At 42.5% G+C, this 21,648-nt stretch overlaps 2 protein-coding genes across 2 annotated transcripts; both read left to right on the top strand.

Annotated features, from left to right (window-relative positions):
* Positions 1–233: 233 nt before the first annotated feature.
* LOC122214079 (olfactory receptor 7A5-like) lies at positions 234–1,281 on the top strand. The gene has a single exon (XM_042928721.1). The coding sequence runs from the start codon at positions 355–357 to the stop codon at positions 1,279–1,281; it is 927 nt and encodes a 308-aa protein (XP_042784655.1). The 5' UTR covers positions 234–354.
* Positions 1,282–15,927: 14,646 nt separating this feature from the next.
* On the top strand, positions 15,928–16,756 carry LOC122213332 (olfactory receptor-like protein OLF4). The gene is given in 2 exon segments (XM_042927454.1): positions 15,928–16,701; positions 16,703–16,756. Coding segments are annotated over 2 exon segments (828 nt in total).
* The last annotated feature ends 4,892 nt before the right edge of the window (positions 16,757–21,648 follow it).

Genomic DNA, 21,648 nt, shown 5'->3' with positions numbered 1-21,648 from the left:
AGATTATAGTGGCTTTTGGTTTTCAGTATCCCATGCTCATGGCCTAGACAATGCCTGGGACATGTTTGACCCTCAGTACATATTCCTCCAATGCAGGAAAGAGATTCTTAGTAAGACAGTAAAATACATGACCTCTTCTGGGGAGTGTGGAGAATGAGACCAAAACACCTAACTGAAATGAAACAGGAGGGAATCTCTTCAAATGGACAATCCTTTGGGGACAAAAGGGACAAGATACTGAAATGAACTTCTTGACTGCACAATATAAATGGTAGCGTTTCAACTATGTGAGTAAACTGTTGATGTGAAAATTAATGATGTCCTTTGCCTCTTTCCGGGGGTCAGTGCATCCTCATGGAACCAGGAAATATTACACGGATATCAAAATTTCTTCTCCTGGGATTTTCAGAGAGACCAGAACTGCAGCCCCTCCTGTTTGGGCTTTTCCTCTCCATGTACCTGATCAATGTGTTTGGCAACCTGCTTATCATCCTGGCCGTCAGCTCTGACTCCCACCTCCACACCCCCATGTACTTCTTCCTGGCCAACCTGTCCTTTGTAGACATCTGCTTCACCTCCACCACCGTCCCGAAGATGCTGGTGAACATCCAGACCCAGACCAAAGTCATAACCTATGAGGACTGTATCACACAAATGAACTTTTTCATAACCTTTGCGGGGATGGACGACATTCTCCTGAGTGTGATGGCCTATGACAGGTTCGTGGCCATCTGTCACCCCCTGCACTACATGGTCATCATGAACCCCCGGCTCTGTGGGCTGCTGGTTCTGGTGTCCTGGATGACGAGTGTCCTGTATTCCTTGGTACACACCTTAATGGTGTTGCGGCTGTCCTTCTGTACAGAAGTAGTGATCCCCCACTTTTTCTGTGAAATCAATCAGATGATCCAACTTGCCTGTTCTGACACCTTTCTTAATAACGTGGTGATGTATCTTGCAGCTGTGTTGCTGGCTGGAGGTCCCCTTGCTGGGATCCTTTACTCTTATTCTAAGATAGTTTCTTCCATACATGGGATCTCATCAGCTCAGGGCAAGTTTAAAGCATTTTCCACCTGTGCGTCTCACCTCTTGGTTGTCTCCTTATTTTATTTTACGAGCCTAGGAGTGTACCTCAGCTCTGCTGCTACCCAGAATTCCCACTCAAGTGCCACAGCCTCGGTGATGTACACGGTGGTCACGCCCATGCTGAACCCCTTCATCTACAGCCTGAGGAACAGAGACATAAAAAGGGCTCTGAAAAGAATCGTTGGGATCCAGTGATATAAGAAACAATCATCCAAAGGCTGAAGACATGCCCATGATTGAAGGGCTCAAATCCTCAGAGCCAGGAACTGCCAATCTTTGATCAGACTGTGGAAGTAGAATCTACTCCTTCTGTTTATTTCTTGGCATTTCCATTTGTTTGATCAACTTCTCTCTACATTTAAGGAACTCACTTCATTAAGCTTCTGCTGTGACTGAAATACAGACGGTTTCTCCTTTGTCTATTTGCAGGTGTCCCCAAAGTTTACCCCAACCTTGGGTCACGAATGCCTGAAATTTCTGTATCTCACATGGGACTAGTTGGATTTCTTAAAATTAATTACATCTCAAATGACTTATACCATGTCGGGTAAATTTCCCCTAGATTTCCTGAGATCATTATCATGAATTATATGCTTCATATGGAATAAAGCTACACTTGATCAGTAAGCCATTTCCATCATTTTACTGTCAAGGAGAATACAAAAGCACAGTTTCCACCTTGAGTCTCAGTCTTTTCCTTCAATTCCTTTAGGACTCCACCTGATGATGTGGACTCTAACATTGTTCCATTCAAGCCTCAGGCAATTCACACCCCGCGCTGGCTAGGAAAGCCTAAGCACTCACCGGCACCCATGTGCTTGTCCACACTCCTACAGTCCTTTCCCTGACCACAGCCTATGCCTTGGCCGCACCAGCCCTTGGGTTCTTATTGTGATTGCAGGACACATGTCAGCAACATCTATCAGAGAACTCTAATAACCCCAGGTTTATTACTCATGTATGCTGGAGGGCACATGGGATGGTCAAAAGCCATTCTGGGAGGTGTCAGAAGGGGAGAGAGAGTCAAGAGGAAAAGAGAGAGAGAGGAAGCTGTTGAGGGATCTGGCTTTCTCAAAGACCACGGCCAGGGTGGGTAGCTGGTGTTGGGCTCACACGTTCTTGGAGAATTGTATTGAGTAGAATGTGTGGGCTGAAGGGGAAAAGCTGATTCACTCATGTGTCAGTCTCTAGTTTATAAAGGGCTTTCTGAATTGGTACTTCGTGACTGGGGGTAGCCGAGGGCTTATCTGGTGATTGTGGAACACATCTGATGATATGTTTATTCAACATGGTTGTGTTCGAAACGGACCCGGGAAAAATACGTCATTTCAGTCACTTGCGTTAAACATGCCCTTATGCTTTGCAAGTGGTCTCTTGGTTGTAGTCTGTTACTCAGCTCTGGGTCCAGAATTCCTACCATAGTCACTGGGAAAACCTGATTAGCTAATCTAGATCTCCTAGTGGAGTGTACTTAGGCAAATTTGAATAAATAGATCGACCTGATATGTTCTTCGTATCGGCCTGACTATAAGTATGAGGAGGCAAACTTTCGAAACACTCATTTTGTGACACACAAAATATTTCTCTCATTTTTTAAAAACATCACAGTTCATGCTATGCACCTATTTATTAAAGCATGGAAGAGGTGTTCACCACTGAGGGAGTTTGTTCATCGAGGCACAGGATTGCTTAGTGTCTTCTACGTTTTATCACTGAATTATCTTCCTGTTTCTGCTTGAAAACTTTTAATGTGATCCGCTCATATGATTCTTTGCATTGTTACACGAAATAGCTTCCTTTTCCTGATATATGTCACAAATCCCACGGGATGGCGAATGCACAGTATCAGCACCATCTATATAATACGTCCTTTCTGCTCTGAAATCTCTTCCACCTGCTTCACCAGAGGAAGCTTCACCCAAGAACTGCATGTCCTGCCAGTCATGTGGGTCAGGGTTACCAGTTCTTCTGCACAAATGGGCATGTCCTTCAGAGTCGCCCAAGCTGACAAGCAGCCTGTTCAATCTGCTGCATAAATCCTTCTTTGCTCTAAAAAATAATAATAACAGGTGAAAGGGACTGGAGATTAGGATGTGGGCATATCTGATGGTGCCTTATTCTCCTTACTGTAAAAGCTTGTTCATCAGGGTATTATTTTGGTCACTTATAAAAGCAATAAACACAGATTTCACACAGCCTGAAGAATGAGCGAATACACGATCCTTTCACAATTACAGGCACGCAAGGACAAGATTTGGGGCAGAAGCCTTCATGCTATGTACGCTTATCTCTAACACAGGATCATCTTCTTGCTAATCAAACAGTGGTTCACAGACTCAGACCTGCGCTTCGGCATCACCCAGGAGCTTGGAGAAATGCAGAATCTCTAAGATTTTGCGTTTGTAGTGGGATCCGTGTGGATTCATGGGCACGGTGAAGTTGGAGATATGATGGTCCAGCTGGGTTTCTCACTGTTATTGGTGGACATTGGTGGCAGGATAACAGTATTTTGGGGTGCTTTCCTGTGGACTGTAGGTGTTTGGCAGCTTCCCTTCAGACTTTGACAGACGTCCCAGGGGAAAATTCATTTTTGGCTGAGAACCGCAACCCCAAGATTGAGAACCGGAAGCATCCTGACAGAATCAAACTCAAGGGACACCACACACTCAGATATTAAATTTGGACAGATGACTAGACATCACCAAGCACCATTTATACATCGTAAAATGTAGTTCATAACTATGCCTCCTCAGGGATAAGATTTTATAAAGATTAAATCCAAACTCTCTGTGAGATGTTAAGCTCACATTGTAGTACATAACTAGATCTCAATACATCTGTTGTATTTAAGGACCATTTTATAACAAGGGACCAAATGACAGCTTTTAACCTGTTATAAAACAAGTGACAGAAAAGGTGTCTTGAAGCCAATCTCTGTGGCACCCAATGTTTATTATCAGAAGAAGTCATTTCTCTGCTTTATTATTTCTTTCTTTTTTTTAATATATGAAATTTATTGTCAAATTTGTTTCCATACAACACCCAGTGCTCATCCCAACAAGTGCCTTCTTCAATGCCCATCACTCACTTTCCCCTCTCCCCCACCCCCCATCTACACTCGGTTTGTTCTCAGTCCTCAAGAGTCTCTTATGGTTTGCCTCCCTCCCTCTAACTTTCTTTTCCCCTTCCCCTCCCCCATGCTCTTCTCTTAAGTTTCTCAAGATCCACCTATGAGTGAAAACATACGGTATCTGTATTCCTCTGCCTGTCTTCTTTCACTTAGCCTAACACTCTCTAGTTCTATCCATGTTGCTGCAAATGGCAGGATTTCATTCTTCCTCATTGCCATGTAGTATTCCATCGTATATATAAACCACAACTTTAGTATCCATTTGTCAGTTGGTGGACATTTAGGCTCTTTACATAATTTGGCTGTTGCTGAAAGCGCTGCTCGAAACATTGGGTGCACGTGCCCCTGTGCGTCAGCACTCCTGTGTCCTTGGGTAGATTCCTAGCGGCGTTGTTGATAAGAACAGTAGACACTGGGTCGCCTCGTGGGCTCAGTGGGTTCATCTTCTGTGTCTTGATTCCAGCTTAGGACACGACCCCCTGGTCATGGAACTGGGCCCCCAGATTGTTTCTGCACTGAGCATGGAGACTGCTTGGACTTCTCTCTCTCCCTCTTTCTCTGACTCTCTCTCTCTTAAAATAAATAAATAAACATTTAAAAAGCTTCTCCTTGTCCCTCTCTCCCTCCCTTCCTCTCCCCAACTCATGCTCTCTCTCTCCCTCTCTCTCAAAAACAAACAAAGAGGCAGACAGACAGCACTGGAAATGCTACAGCTGGGTCCCTAGGACAGGCAATGCTTGGAAGGCAAAGAGGACTAATCCCGGAGGGTTCCTTGGTCTTAGACTTGGAGGAAAGTGTGTTTCGGCCAAGATAAGGTGCCACAAGATTTACACATCAGGAAGGGGACAAGTTCAGGGAAAAGGGGAGGAAAAAAAGAACTGCATTCACTTGGTCTCTGACTTAGTCTTTTGGGAACCGAGATTCACTAGGAAAAAATACTTGTGTCCAGAGCAGTTTTCCACTTGGGAATATGAGATCAGAGGCTGGGGTACCAAGAGGGAAATGAGCTAATGAGCGGATACGGGGAGCTGTAAATACTCTCTGGTCTCCTGTTAGCCTGTGCAAACTTCGATGGGAAGGGACAAGGTCTCCCTTGTTCTTCCAGGCCCTAATTATGGCTGGGGCCCATGCTTTACTCCGTCCTGCTGACTCAGCTGAGAACAGAGCTTTAGTCCCTACCATCTGCAGTCCAGGGAGGCATTCAGACTTGTCACAAGGAGACCTTGTCAGACACCCCAGCCAGGTGAGCCCAATGGCCCGGTGCACCATGGATGACAGGGTCAGAAGAATGGAAGCCAACTTCATTAACCTGTCTTCGCCTGAGAGCCAATTCAACTTAGTGCAGGACAGGTGATCACTGTGTTCATTTGTTTGATTAAGTGATGTATTTATTCAGTGGCTGTGTCAGTTTCACAGAGGGGATGCTCACACTTTTGTTGATCTTCCATATTCTATTACTTTAACTTACTATTAAGGCAATGGCAGTTTATTTTACCACCCGGTGACTCAGGAACCACACAAGTTTCTTAGATAATTGCTCTGCCTCATCCGTTTCATTCACCACCACCCCCACTCTCTGCCTCGATGTCTGTTGAACAGACTTTTTTATGTTTGTGTAAATCACAGCAGAAACTTGCCATTCCAAAATGGAGCCTCAAATTCATGTGTCCATGGGAGGCTTAAGAACTGGCATTTCTGGGAACCATTTCTATACTTTGCAGGTAAAAGATCGCTGATCTGGCCTCACTGGATTATTTGTTTTTCAGGTGTGGAGTTTGGAGTGTTCTTTATAGATTTTGGATACTAGCCCTCTGTCCGATATGTCATTTGCAAGTATCTTTTCCCATTCTGTCAGTTGCCTTTTAGCTTTGTTGATTGTTCCCTTTGCAGCACAGAAGCTTTTTATCTTCATGAGCTTCCGATAGTTAATTTTTGCTTTTAATCCCCTTGCCTTTGGAGATAGAGACACAGAATCTGAAGCAGGCTCCAGGCTCCAAGATGTCAACATAGAGCCCAATACACGATCCCAATGTGGGGCTCAAACTCATGAACCATGAGATTATGACCTGAGCTGAAGTTGGACACCCAACCAACTGAGCCACCCAAATGCCCCATCTACAAGGCATTTAACAAAGAGTTAGTATCTATTCTCTTCAACCTACTCCAAAATATTGAATAGGAAGGAAAGCTTCCAAATACATCAATCAGGCCAACATTACCCTGATGCTGGAACCAGACAACGACACCCCCAAAAGAGAAAACTATAGACCAGTATCCTTGATGAAGATAGATGCAAAAATCCTCAGGAAAATCCTAGCAAACCACACATGACAGTATATTTAAAAGATCATTCACCATGATCAGGTAGGATTTATTTCAGGGATACAAGGGTGTTTCAATATTTTGAAAATCAATGTTATACACATCAACAAAATGAAGGATAAAAATCATATGATCATCTCAATAGATGAAGAAAAATCATTTGACAAAATTCAACATTCATTCATGATAAAACCTCAGTAAAGTGGGGTTAGAGGCAACATATCTCCACATAATAAAGGCCACCTATGAAAATCCCATAGGTAGCATCATACTCAATGGTGAAAAGTCGAAAGCTTTTCCCGCAATGTCAGGAAGAAGAAAATATGTCCACTCACACTTATTCAACATAGTACTGGAAGTCCTAGCCACAGCAATCAGATAAGAAAAAGAAATAAGGGATATCCATATTGGTAAAGAAGTTAAACTGTCACTATTTGCAGATGACATGATACTATACATGGCAAATCCAAAAGAATCTACCAAAACATTCCTAGAAGTATGGATAAAGAAGATGTGGTATATATACACCTACAATATACAATCAAAAAGAGTGAAATCTTGCCATTCGAAAGAATGTGGATGGAACTAGAGTGTATTATGCTAAACGAAATAAGTCAGTCAGAGAAAGACAAATATATCATTTCACTCATATGTGGAATTTAAGAAACAAAACAGAAGAACATAGGGGAAGTGAAGGAAAATAAGTTAATAACAGAAGGAGTAAAACCATAAGAGACTCTTGAATACAGAGAATAGGCTGGGGGTTCCTGGAGGGGAGGTAGATTCAGGGTTAGCTAAATGGGTGATGGGCATTTATCTAAGGAGGGCACTTATTGGAATGAGCACTGAGTGTTCTATAGAAGTGATGAATCACTGGGTTCTACTCATGAAACTAATTCTACAGTGCATGTTAACTAACTTCATTTTACATACATACGTACATATGAAATTACTAGATGTATTACATTAATTCAGTAAAGTACAAGATACAAAATAAATACCCAGTAATCAGCAACGTTTCTGTACCTTAACAACGAAGCAGCTGAAAGAAAAACATTTAAAAACACCATTTACAATTGCACCAAAAAGAATAAAATATTTAGGAATCAACTTAGCCAAAAAGTGAAAGACCTATGTTCCAAAAACTATAATACACTGGTGAAAGAAACTGAAGGTAACATAAATAAATGGAAAGATATTCCATGCTCATGGATTGGAAGAATTATTCTTGTGAAAATGTCCATATTACCCAAAGCAAAGCAATCGACAGATTCATTGCAATCTCTATCAAAATACCAACAGCAGTTTTCACAAAACTAGAACAAATAATACTAAAATTTGTATGGAACTATAGAGGATCCTGCATAGCCAAAGCAATCCTGAGAAAAAAGAACAGACCTACCAGGTTTCAAGATATACTCCAAAGCTGTAGTAATCAAGACAGTATGCTTTTGGCACAGAAATAGACACATAGGTCAGTGGGACAGAATAAAGACCCCAGAAATAAAACATGACTAAATGGGTTTAATCTGTTACTTGGATGTAAATCTTTTAAAAAAATTTAAGAGGTGAGACTAAGGGGAAAAGACAGTCTTTTCTTTCTTTCTTTCTTTTCAATATATGAAGTTCATTGTCAAAATGGTTTCCATACAACACCAAGTGCTCATCCCAAAAAGTGCCCTCCTCAATACCCATCACCCACCCTCCCCTCGCTCCCACCCCACATCAACCCTCAGTTTGTTCTCAGTTTTTAAGAGTCTCTTATGCTTTGGCTCTCTTCCACTCTAACCTCTTTTTTTTCCTTCCCTTCCCCCATGGGTTTCTGTTAAGTTTCTCAGGATCCACATAAGAGTGAAACCATATGCTATCTGTGAAGACAGTCTTTTCAATAAATGGTGCTGGGAAAACTGGGCAGATACATGTAAAACAATGAAACAGGACCACTTTCTTACACCATACACAAAACCAAAAATGGATTAAAAACCTAAATGTGAGACATGAAACTGCCTGAAAAGAACAGAGGCAGTAATTTCTCTGACATCAGCTATAGCAACATTTTTCTAGACAAGTCTCCTAAGGCTAGGGAAAGAAAAGTAAAGATAAACTATTGGGATTCCATCAAAATTAAAAGATTTTACACAGCAAAGGAGACAAGAAAACAAAACAAAACAAAACAAACCTGATCTATTGAATGGGAGAAGGTATTTGCAAATGATATATCTGATAAAAGGTTAATATCTAAAATACACAAAAAATTCATACAACTAAGCAACAACAAAAAACCCCAAACCATCCTCTTAAAAATTGGGCAGAGGTTCTGAATTGACATGTCTCTAAAGAAGACATCCAGATGGCCAACAGACAAATGAAGAGATGTTCATCATCACTCATCATCAGGGAAATGTAAATCAAAACCACGATGAGATATCACCTCACACAGGTCAGAAGGGCTAAAATCAGAAACACAGCAAACAAGTGCTGGTGATGAAGTGGAGAAAAAGGCACCTCACACACTGCTGGTGGGAATGCAGCCACCGTGGAAAGCAGTATGGAGGGCCCTCAAAACTTGGAAATAGAACGGCAACATGATCCAATAAGTCCATTACTGTTTCCAAAGAAAAGAAAAACACCAATTTCAAAACATATATGCACCCCTATGTTTATTGCAGTATTCTTTACAACAGACAAGATATGGAAGCAACCTAAGTGTCTGTCAATAGAGGAATGGTTAAGGAAAATGTGGCACACAAACACACACACACACACACACACACACGAATATTTATCTGATGTGTCATTTACAAACATCTTCTCCCATTCTGTAGGAAGCCTTTTAATTCTTTTGTCTTCTTCACCGTGCAGAAGCTTTTTACATTGGTGAGGTCCCAATAGTTCATGTTTGCTTTTGTTTCTCTTGCCTACGGCAACATGGGTAACAAGAAGTTGCCATATTTGAGGTCAAAGAGATAGCTGCCTGTGTTCTCCTCTAGGATTTGGGTGGTTTCCTATCTCACATGTAGGTCTTTCATCCATTTTGAATTCATTTCTGTGAATGGTGTATGGTGTAAGAGAGTGGTCCAGTCTCACTGGCATGTTGCTCTCCATTTTGCCAATACCATTGTTTAAGAAACTGCCTTTTTTCCATTGGACACTTTTTCCTTCTTTGTCGAAGATTGACCATATTGTTTTGGGTCCATTTCTGGGTTTTCTATTCTATTCCATTGTTCTATGGGTCCGTTTTTGTGTCAGTACCATACTGTCTTGATGACTACAGCTTCGTAATACACCTAGAATTACCAAATGTTTTATAAATGTCAACTTTTAACCTGTATTAAACATATGAAACTCCTAGATGATTTGTCAAAAGAATATCAAATCCAAGGTTTATTAAACCCATGGTTGTACAGCAAAGGAACACACTTTTTCTTGTTGAAGAAAGAATAGGTATTTTCTAGACTATCAGGAGTTGTGTTCCCACCACAACTCAATGTTCGGAGAACCAAGGGGCATAGACAAGACAAGTTCCTGAGTCCTAGATTTGGAAAAAGAAACTTTCACTCAGGTCTGTGAAAAGTTTCAATGTTAGACAAGCCAGGGAAGTTCGAGGAGGAGCAATAAAAATTGCATATGCCTGAATTCTAATCTGATCTCTTGGGAACAGGGAATCTACAGGAAAAAATTCCATTCTGTCCAGATAAGTTCCCATGGGGAGATGGGCTCAGGGGTTGGAGTAACAATGGGAAATGTGTCTAACGTTTCAGACACATTTTGCTGTGTCAGAGGAAGCAAACATAAGGAGCTGTAAATATCTCCTTGGCTGCAGATCCAGAACATGTTTAATCCGAAGCCGGAGGAGACATGGTTTTTGCATTTGGATTCTTAAGTCTGCTTTGGGGACCAATGCTTCACTCCTTCCTGTTCTGGGAATAGAACTTGCTTTCCATCATCAACAAACAGGGAGGAATTCTGACTTCCACCTGGAGACCTTCCTCTCAGAGACCCCATCTAGGTGAGTCTCAGAGCTCAGCAGGTATTCCAGGGAAGGTTCCGAGAGAATGCAATCTGAAAGCTTTCCTCTGAGGTCACCTGACAGCCTAACCATCCTGGTCTCGGAGCCAAAAGCGCATTGTGTTTGATGGCACGGTGAACTCTTTCATTTTTTTAAGGTTTACTTATATTTGAGCGAGAGATGGAGACAGAGTAGGAGTGCGGGAGGGGCACAGAGAGAGGGGGACACAGAATCTGAAGCCGACTCCAGGCTCTGAGCTGTCAGCACAGAGCCTGACATGGGGCTCGAACTCATGAAATGCGAGATCATGACCTGAGCCAAAGTCAGACGCTTAACTTACTGAGCCACCCAATCTCCCCCATTTATTTTTTTATGTTTATTTACTTTTGAGAGAAAGAGAGAGAGAGGCAGAGTGTGAGTGGGGGAGGACCAGAAAGAGAGGGAGACATAGATCTGAGGTAGGTTCCAGGCTCTGAGCCATCAGTACAGAGCCTTATGTGGGGTTGGAACTAACCAACTGCGAGATCATGACCTGAGCTGAAGTCAGACGCTTAACCGACTGAGACACCCAGGTGCCCAACCCACTCATTTATAATCAATTTATTTAAGATGTGAAAAAAAGGTAATGTCTGTTGAAATTAGCAATATAAGGATTATTGTTGAAAGTTAAGTGGTGGGAATAAAAGATCAGTTGGGTGCGACTAACGAGGGAACGCCGGGTACTGTCTTCCAGGATAATCTGAACATTTCCAAAGAGTTTTGCAGTTAAAGGAAATATGAAAATACACTATTAGGTATGGAAGGAGGTGCAGTGAGGGAATTTAAACAATATTTTTAAGATGGGGTATTTTGGAGCATATTCTGTATCTTTTAGAAAGGTCCAGACCAACGGAGGGAGCCACGACCTGGCAACTGCAGTTCTGGAGACATACATCTCACAGAATCTTCTCTCCATTACGTCACATAAGAAGTTTATTTAAAACGCAAACAGGCATATGCTAGAGGGTTTTATTTTGCACTTATTTCATTACCTGGAGGACGAATTTATGTTGGGGTTTATTGGCCATTTACTTTCCCTGTCGTAAATTATCAGTGTAATTTCTTTGCCTTTTACATTGAGTCTGAGTTTTCTTTTCTTTGTTTGATGCTCCTGCTGAATCATTTTCTTCCTTCCTCTTGATTGCATTTTTTCACACAAATAATTCTACTCCTGAAACCAATATTACACTATATTTTAACCAACTAGAATGTAAATAAAAACTTAAAAAAACAAAAAAAAAATTTGCAAATTTTAAGCCAAGTTTACTATTTGCTGTTTAATTCTTGTATGTATGTACAGATATATTTTCTGGGTGGTGTGAGAGTTTATAAACTTTGAGTGGTCAAATCTACCAGTCGGCCATACTTTCTGCCCACCCCTTGCTTTCTATGTGCCTTGTAGTAATAAACTGCCTTTTGTATGTATTGCCACCTACCTCCCATCTGTGCTTCCTCACTGCTACCTTTTGTTTTGTTATTGGATCTATTTTCTAAACTAGAAATCGTCCTTCTGCCGTCCTGTGGAAACATGAATTTCTCTTGCATTCAACTTATATCTTTCTCACAAGTGTGTGAGACCCCACCTGTGTTTGTATAGGATGAAATTATAATTTTATAGTCTGCTCCCTGCATTATTTTTAAAGTCAGTTATAATCATAATTTTTGTTTTCCTATTCTTTTTTGAGGTTTTTGCCTATTCCATTTTGATTTTGAGACGTGTGTTAATGTGATGAAATTATATTTTATATCTTCTCCTACAGAAGAGTCTTTTTAACTCAATTTTAATTAATAAGTTTATTTTGAATTCACTATTTATCCAAGTTTTCTTCTCTCTGCTATTCCTTGTATTTTATAAGTTCCATTTTCTAAAAATGTTTTGCTATATAAATGCACACCTTTATGAAACAGCAAAAAAATGAATGAAAGAAGTGAGGTCCTGCTCATTTGGACCTTACATTAAATGAAGAAAGCAGAGTGGGGGAAATAAATGTGTATATGACACAAGGTTCTCAGGGATAGACATATGAAGAAAGGAAACACGTTTTTGCACACTCACGTGCACACACATGTAACTCAACAAGGAGAACCACGAGTGATTGGTCTGCACCCTGACCACGTACGACGTGCTCTGATATTATCTGTTGTGCCTTAGTTTTTCTATTCTAGTTTATTCCTGCAAACCACACCCTGACCCCACAAATGGTCCCAGTCTCAGAATATGGAAAACATTCCTCTCCTTGGTTCTCTGTTCCTGTGCTAATAGCTCCCTGTTTGTGTTCTCTCTCTTGTCATTGACAACTCCTGTGAGCACAATCTCTCATTCGTTCATGCAATATGCATTTATTACTACTGTCCCCAACCAAACTATGTCTGGGGGTAAAGGGTGGGAGTAAGTATAACATGCCCAGGGCACCCACAGTCTAGCAGGGAAACATATATGGAATTAAATAAAAATTACAGTGATAACACCACATCTAAATTATCACAAAAGAAAGTCTTTTTTTTCTTGTGGGAATGTCAAAACACACACCCACAGTCACACACAGACTCACACACATTCATGAAGGAGACGACTCCTTGCTGTCTGAAAGAGGAGATGGGAGTTTCGAGACAGAAGAGGTGAAAACTTCCAAATAGACCACTGGATGATTCCAACCAGAGGGGAAGCAGGTGTGTAGGGGCTCGGAGTCTTGAGGCTGGGGCTTGAGATGAAGCTACAACTCAAGTTCAGTGTTGGTAGAATTGATGTGGGTGAGGCAGCATGAGTGCAAAGCTGTTGGGTCAGTCAGGGGAGGCAAGCCAAGTGTTGGAAATATGGATTTGGGGTTCATTCTCCAGGGGGGGAGTCAGATGAAAGCATTAAATCAGGAAGGTGGACAGTAAAGTAATTGTAATATAGAGAGATCTCTCGGGGGTAAATGTGAATATTGGCTAGAGGGGTGCTAGCCTGTGATGGGTGGAGAGAGGAAGAAAACTGAAATAGGGCTGTATACCTGAGGCCCCAGAAGTGGGGAAGTGATGGGGACTTTGAGAGAAGAAAAAGTCGCTCAAATCTCCTCACCAGTAAGAAGCACTCATTATCCATTGAGGGAACTATGCTAAGTTCTTTATGGCGCATTCACTAAATCTGCCAACCACCTGAGCAGGATAGATACCTCTAGCCCTACTATTTGGGGAAGGATATTAGCATTGACAATAGTTTGGTTGGGATGGTGGGGGAAAAGAAGAGAGGGAAGCAAACCAGAAGAGACTAATAAAGATAGAGAACAAATTGAGGGTTGATGGAGGCAGGTGGGTGGGGATGGGCTAGATGGGTCATGGGGATTAAGGAGGGCAATTGCTGCCATGAGCACCGGGTGTTGTAAGTGATGAATCACTGATTTCTACTCCTGAAAACAATATGTTGCACTGTATGTTACCTGAGTAGAATTTAAATGAAAAAAAGAGTAGTTATCTCGGTTCTCCAAGTTCAAAAAGCAAACATATGTAGATCCAAAATTCAAAACACGAGTCTCTGATGATGATGATGGTTTTGCATTTTATATCATTTATAAGAGGTGGGGTTTTGTTAGCAAATAACCTTTTAAAATCCCCCACTTTTGTTGTACTCTGTACATTACCCTTAGAGAATTGTGGGGGTTTTCCCTTGCTTGTTATTTAGCGGGATGTCTTGATAACTTAGACATCCTAACTTTTCCTTTTAGATAAATTGCTTTTTGCCGCTTTATTATTCTGGGCATCAAGGAGATGTACCTGGGGTTGGGGTGTTGCCAGAACCAGGGACACTTTCTCGTCATCACCACCAGGGGCCACCTGAGCTCATTAGATCTTTCTCCCCACTTTTCTTGCTGTCAGTTTTTGAATTTGATTTTTGTTTCTGTAAATACTGGACACAAAATGATCACCTTAAATTCGAGACCCATATCTACATGCTCACTGGAGACTTATCTACTAGAATTTGGATGTTTTTGCAACTTATAGGAAAGACAATCTGATATTGAACAGCTTGCCTTGTATCATTGTTTGCCTAATTATTGTGACTGGAGGTGAGAATAGTCTGGTTGTGACATGGTCCAAGGAGGCTATAGAGCATGCGTGTGTGTGTGTGTGTGTGTGTGTGTGTGTGTGTGTGATGAGCAGTTCTCAAGACAGAGGTCCTGGAACCCATACCTCCAATACATGACCCTTAATATACAGGTGCCAGATTACTACTGACAATGAATATAAGAAGGGTGCCTATTTCTACTCAAAGATTCCTTGGAGAAGAAATTAATAAAGTGCAAGGAACACCATGTGAAGGAGGGGTTCCTTGTGCCGGGAAGTTTCATCAGTGTCAGGGAGGCCACCTCATTCCTCCACATTCCCTGCCACCACCTCTCATCAGTCTTCCTCTCGCTCCTTCCCCTGGACACACTGGCTTTCTTTTGAGCCTGGGTCTTTAACACAATATGCAAACAACAAAAGGCAGCATGGTGAAGGGGAGTGGGAGACACTGGCTTCCGGTTGAGGAATTCCTTCCATGTTCAGGAAGGGGAGACTCATAGGAGTGAAAGGCCCAGCGGAGGGAATACTGTCAGTGATGCTGTCACAGGCTGTGTGGTGACAGATGGCAGCTCCAAGCCTGGTGAGCAGGGCGTGATGTTGACACTTGTCGAATCACTGTGTGGCGCCCCCCAAACTAACGTGACCTGGTGTGTCGACCACCCTCATGCTTTAAAAAATTAATTTAGAAAAACCCACGTCTTTCCTCAGAGCCGTCGCACTCATAGTTCCCTCCGACGGGCACGCTCTTCCCCAGAGGACCTTGTGTCTCCTGTCTCCTCGAGGGCTCTGTTTACATGTGTGCCAGTGTGCCCGAACAACCAGGAAGAGCCATCCCTCCATCCACGCTTCCCTTTACACAGGCTTTGTTTTTCTTCACAGCACCTGTCACCTCCTGACATTTTACCTGGTCTCCTTTGCTTATCCCCTTTCTCCATCACTGAACCCTCCAGGCTTTTGTTTCTTGACAGTTATACTCTTTACCTGGAGGTTAGTGAGTGTTCAAAGTTATTCCTCAAACGTATGACAGATTTCAGAATTTCTCATTAAAAATATATAATAGATGACTAGTTGGGGAAAAAGCTAACTGGGGGATGTGAAGCTCTAGTTAGAGCTGGCATGGGGAAGGGATTTTTCCCCTGAGATTTTTCCCTGAGAGGGGAAATTTCTGTAAAAAACTATAGATATTGATCTTTTGAATGCAAAATAAGAATTGTAGAATTTCAACGATATTTGCAATGTTCATTTTGAGAAAATTAGTCATGTTATTTCTTCGTTCCCCAGTAGTCATCTCCAGCATATGGAAACAGGAAATGATACACAAATTTCAGAGTTTAATCTTCTGGGATTTTCAAAGGGACCAGAGCTGCAGCCCCTCACATTTGGGCTTTTCCTCTCCATGTACCTGATCACTGTGTTTGGCAACCTGCTCATCCTCCTGGCCGTCAGCTCTGACTCCCACCTCCACACGCCCATGTACTTCTTCCTGGCCAACCTGTCCTTTGTAGACATTTGCTTCACCTGCACCACCGTCCCAAAGATGCTCTGGAACATCCAGATCCAGAGTAAAGTCATAACCTATGCAGGCTGCATCACTCAGATGAACTTTTTCCTTCTCTTTGCTGGATTGGACAACTTTCTACTGTCTGTGATGGCTTATGACCGGTTTGTGGCCATCTGTTACCCCCTGAACTATATGGTCATCATGAACCCCCGGCTCTGTGGGCTGCTGGTCCTGGTGTCCTGGATCACGAGTGTCCTGCATTCTTTGTTACAAACTTCAATGGTGCTGCAGCTGTCCTTCTGTACAGAGGTAGAAATCCCCCACTTTTTCTGTGAACTCAATCAGATGATCCAACTTGCCTGTTCTGACACCTTTATTAATAACTTGGTGATGGATCTTGCAGCTGTACTGCTGGGTGGTGCTCCCCTGGCTGGGGTCCTTTACTCTTATTCTAAGATAGTTTCCTCCATACGTAGGATCTCATCAGTTCTGGGCAAGTATAAAGCATTTTCCACCTGTGCGTCTCACCTCTCGGTTGTCTCCTTATTTTATTGTACGAGCCTAGGAGTGTACCTCAGCTCTGCTGCTACCCAGAGCTCCCTCTCAAGTGCCACAGCCTCAGTGATGTACACGGTGGTCACACCCATGTTGAACCCCTTCATCTACAGCCTGAGGAACAAAGACATAAAGAGGGCCCTGAAAAGAATCGTTGGCATTCCAGCAATGCATGGGACAATCGTCCTGAGGCCAAAGACATGCCCATGATTGCAGGGCTCAGAGCCTCAGAGCCAGGAACTCCTAATCTTTGATCAGTCTGGGGAAGTAGAACCTGCTCCTTCTATTTATTTCCTGGCATTTCCGTTTGTGTGAATTCAACTTCTCTATACATTGAGGTAACTCACTTTATCAAGCTTCTGCTCGGTCTGGTATACCATTTCATCTTTCTCCACTTTCATACGTTCCCAGTGTTTTCCCAATTGTTGGATCACAAATGCCTGGAAATTTCTTTACCTTACGATGGAAAGGTTGGTCTCCTTAAAAATAATTTCATTTCAAATGATTTCTACCATGCCACATAAATTTTCCCTAATTTTCCCCAAAGAATAATCCCAAGGTGGGTTATTCATGTGGAAAAACACTACATTTGGCCCCTAGGCCCTCAACATAATTTTCTTGTAGATGAAAACACAAAACCACTGCTTTCACCTGGAGTCTGTCAATCCCTTTTAAGTCCCTTCCTTAAGAACTCTTTGATGATGTGGACTCTAGCAAGGGTCCATTTAAGCCTCAGGCTATTGACACCAAGGCTTAGGTAGGAAACCCCAGGCATTTGCTTATGCCCTTGTGCTTGTGGACATTCCCACAAGTGTTTCCCTGACCAGAGCCTATGCTGTGACTGCCCTGGCCTTTGGGTTCTTATTTTGGTCACAAGACACACCTCAGCAACACCCATCTGGGAACTCTAAAAACACAAGGTTCATTGCTCACAAATGTTGAGGGCACATGGGATTCCCAAAAGCCATTGAAGGAGGTCTCAGAGAGGGAGAGACTTTAACAGGGAAGGAAAGAGAGCACTATGAAGGATCTGGCTCTTGGGGGGTCCATGGGGGGAGTGACTATGTTTTTCTGGGCTCATTTTTTATGGATGAATTTAAAACATGAGTGGAGTTGGAGGATGGGCCGAATGGGCCAAGGAGAGGGGGAATGGAGTGATGGAAAGATCAATAATGAGAATGGAAGACACAGTGTATGGAACATAGTCATCGATGATGTACTAGCGGTAATGCGACAGGTGTCAGTACACCTGTGTGAGCCCCCCATAAGTACAGAGAAGTTGAATCACTGTATTGCAGACCTGAAACTAAGGTAACATCATGTGTCAAATACACTCATGTAAACAGTTAAAGAAAAGGAATAAAATATTATCCCCCAGTTCTCAAAAATAACAACAGCAAAAACCAGACAAAAAGCCCAGTAATGGAATGTGGGCACCGAACGGGAAAAGCAGGGTCACTCACAGTTGTTACCTAGATTACCAGGGCTTTCTAATGGGGGGATTTGTGGGAGGGGTGGCCTGCATGATTGTATAGTAACTGATTCATACACTTGGCAATGTGTTAATACGAATGGTGGTCTTTGAAATGGATGCCTCAGAAATCAAAAGCCTAATGTCAGGCAATGACTGTACAAACAGGCTTCTGTGTCTCATAACTGGACTCTGTTGTTGTTGTTGTTGTTGTTGTTGTTGTTGTTGTTGTTTTTCTGTTATTCAGCCCGAGGTCCAGAGGCCTATCATAGCCACTGGCAAAAACTGATGAGCAAATCTGTACCTCCCCGTGGAGTCAACATGGAAAGACAAATTGGAATAAACACATTGATCTAATATGTTCTTGGTGTCAGAGGAGACCATAAACCCGAGGAGGCAAAGCACCCATTGTGTTCCTAAGCAAAATATTTCTTTTTCATGCGCTGCCTCTATTTATTGAAGCATGGAGGCTTTGTCCGCAGCTGAGGTGGTTTGTTCACTGAGGTACGGGGTTGCTTAGTGTCTTCTGTTTTATCTCCGAATTCACTTCCCGTTTCTTCTGAAAGCTTTGCAACGCTACCTACTATCATGAGTCTTCCTACCGTCGCATGAAATAGGTTCTTTTTCCCAGTATTTGTCACAAATGATGGCAAATGAACAGTATCAGCCCCGCCCATTTCGTGCCTCCGTCCCTCTCTGAAATCGCTCCCACCTGCACAACCAGAGGATGCTTCACACGAGAGCTGGATGTCCTGCTCGCATGTGGCTCAGGGTCCCCAGTTGTTCTGCACAAACGTGCATGTCCTTCAAACTCTCCCAGTTACCCAGAACGGAGCCCACTTGTTCGTAACGTCGTGGGAAATAAACTTGAATCACAGAACGATCATGAGTGCTCTCCTCAACGTCAGATCATTTGCCACAAGTAAAAATCAGCACATCTTCTAAGTGTCTAAGGTCCGCTCGCTTGGGTTATTGTGTCAGTCAGCTACTGCTGTATAACAGGCGGTCCCTGTCAAATGACATATCATAATACCTTTACAATCAAATGGAATCATGTGCAGGGGAGCGTTTCTGATCTCTGCTGGGCTCCTCGTGGGTCTGGGGTCAGGTGTGAATCTCTACATTGTTTTTCTCTTGTTGAGCTTGGCTGTAGTGCTCTTCTGTCTTCAACCAATTTATGGTCAGATACGGTTCCCGTATGGAGGTTAATCTTTTCTTTATGGAAACAAACTGCTTTATCATGTGAATTACTTAAATGTAATTCCATCGTTCATAAATCCATATTAACATTTGGCGTCCTTCCCCATTAGAAGTGTTATCTCCCAGCTCTTAAGTGAGAATCAGCTACCCGTTCTCTAGATCCTAACCTTAGCCATGCCCCATTCGATTTTTTTCCACTGAATTAAATCATCGGAGTGTAATTACACACTATAACCTGCATATGTAAAGTGTGCGCTTTGGTGAATTAAAGGAGCCACACGCAAATGAACAGGAGATGTTTCCAGTTTCTATTTGTGTATATGGTAATACTGTCACATAAGCTCTAACTGCTTTGCTGGAGAGTTTCTTTTCTAAGTTTATTTATTTATTTTGAGAGAGAGAGAGAGAAGGAGAGAGAGAGAGAGAGATGGGGGAGGGGCAGAGACGGGGAGAATCCCAAGCAGGCTCCACAGTGATGCAGGGCTCAGTGCCGTGATGCGAGGTAACTTCTAAACATTCAAGCATCCTGAGACTTTGCTGCGTTCATGTGTCAGCTCTAGCAGTTTTGTGGTGGAGTCTTTCGACTTTTCCACGTAGAGTATCTTTGCCAATTTGGATGCCTTTATTTCATTTTGTTGTCTGATTGCTGAGGCTAGGACTCCCAACACTATGTTACACAGCAGCGGTGAGAGTGGACATCCCCGTCATGCTGCTGATCTTCGGGGGAAAGCTCTCAGTCTTCTCCCATGGAGGGTGATAGTAGCTGTGGGCCTTTTTTTGTACGGCTTTTATGGTGTTAAGGTATGTTCCTTCTATCCCGACTTTCTTGAGGATTTTTATCAAGAAAGATTCTGTATTCTGTCGAATGCTTTTTCTGCATCCACTGACAGGATCATATGGTTCTTGTCCTTTCTTCTATTAATGTGATGTATCACATCGATTTGCAAACATTGAACCAGACTTGCAGCTCAGGAATGAATCCCATGTGATCATGGAGAATAATTCTTTGGATACACTGTTGAATTCAATTTGCTAGTATCTTAAGAATTTTTGCAGGATATAAAATCAATGTACAGAAATCGGTTGCATTTCTATACAGCAATAATGAAGCAACAGAAAGAGAAATCAAGGAATTGATCCCATATACATAGACCTGGAGGAAACTGTAACTCACAGTGGTGCTGTGAGTTGACTCATCAGGAAGGGGTCACATTCATGGAAAAGGAAGAACAAAAAACCTAACTGCAGTTACTACTTCCAAACTGGTCTCTTGGGATCAGAGAGTCATTAGAGAAATGTCCTTTGTGTGCCAAAGGGTTGTCCACTTGGGAGCCATGCTGGAGTAAGAAGAGAGACATGTACTTAACGAGCAGATACAGGCTGCCGAAAATACCTCCTAGTCTCCTGTCTGTCAGTGTGTGCAACCTTAGACAGGAGTGGGTGTGGTTTTCGTCTGTTTGTTCTGAGTACTAATAATGGCTGGGGGCTGATGCATCTCTGACCTTCCTGCTTTCTCCATTGAGGAGAAAATGATCTATAATCTAGCATCCAGGGAGGAATTCAGCATCCAGGGAGGGATTCAGACTTCCACAAAGAGACCTTCCTGTCAGACAACTCAGCCTCGTAGTCCGTGGATGAGAGGGTCAGACAGAGTGGAAGTCGAGAACACTAAATGTCATCTCCTGAGGGCCAATCCAATTTAGCCCAGAGCATATCGCTGTGTCCGTGTGTTTGCTCGTTTAATTAAGTTATAATGTATTTATTCAGTGCTAATGTCAGTTTCGCCCGAATGACTGCCATTCACACTTTTGAAGATCTTTCTTATTCTATATCATTCAATTGCTATTATGGCCATGCTAGAAAAAATATGTTGAGATTGTTAAATTCACTGCGTGTTTCTAATGGAGTATAATTTTGTCCCCCAGGGGACATTGATCAATGTCTGGAGACACTTTGTCTGTCACACTGGAGAGGGGTGCACAGAGGTCAGGGATGCTGTGAACATCTTACAGGGCACAGGACGCTCCCCACCACAGGGCAGGCTCTGGGCAGGGTGGGTGCAGAGACTGGGAAACTCCTGGTGAAAGAATGTCAGTATCTGTAATACAGTCACTTTCAGGTTCTGCCTTCAACCTTGTAACACTTACTCTTATGCCAACAAATTCAGAATAACCCTTTGGCTCCTATTTGAAAGTTTCAATCACAAACAGTGTAACAGTCCTGTAAGTTTTTTTCCAGGCTGCTGGGTGAAAGAGACAGTTCTTGTTATTTTCCTAAACCATCCCTCAGTT

This window comes from Panthera leo, chromosome A2 (assembly GCF_018350215.1).
Source record: "Panthera leo isolate Ple1 chromosome A2, P.leo_Ple1_pat1.1, whole genome shotgun sequence".
NCBI classification, from domain to species: domain Eukaryota; kingdom Metazoa; phylum Chordata; class Mammalia; order Carnivora; family Felidae; genus Panthera; species Panthera leo.
This window is presented reverse-complemented; position numbering and strand designations above follow the sequence as displayed.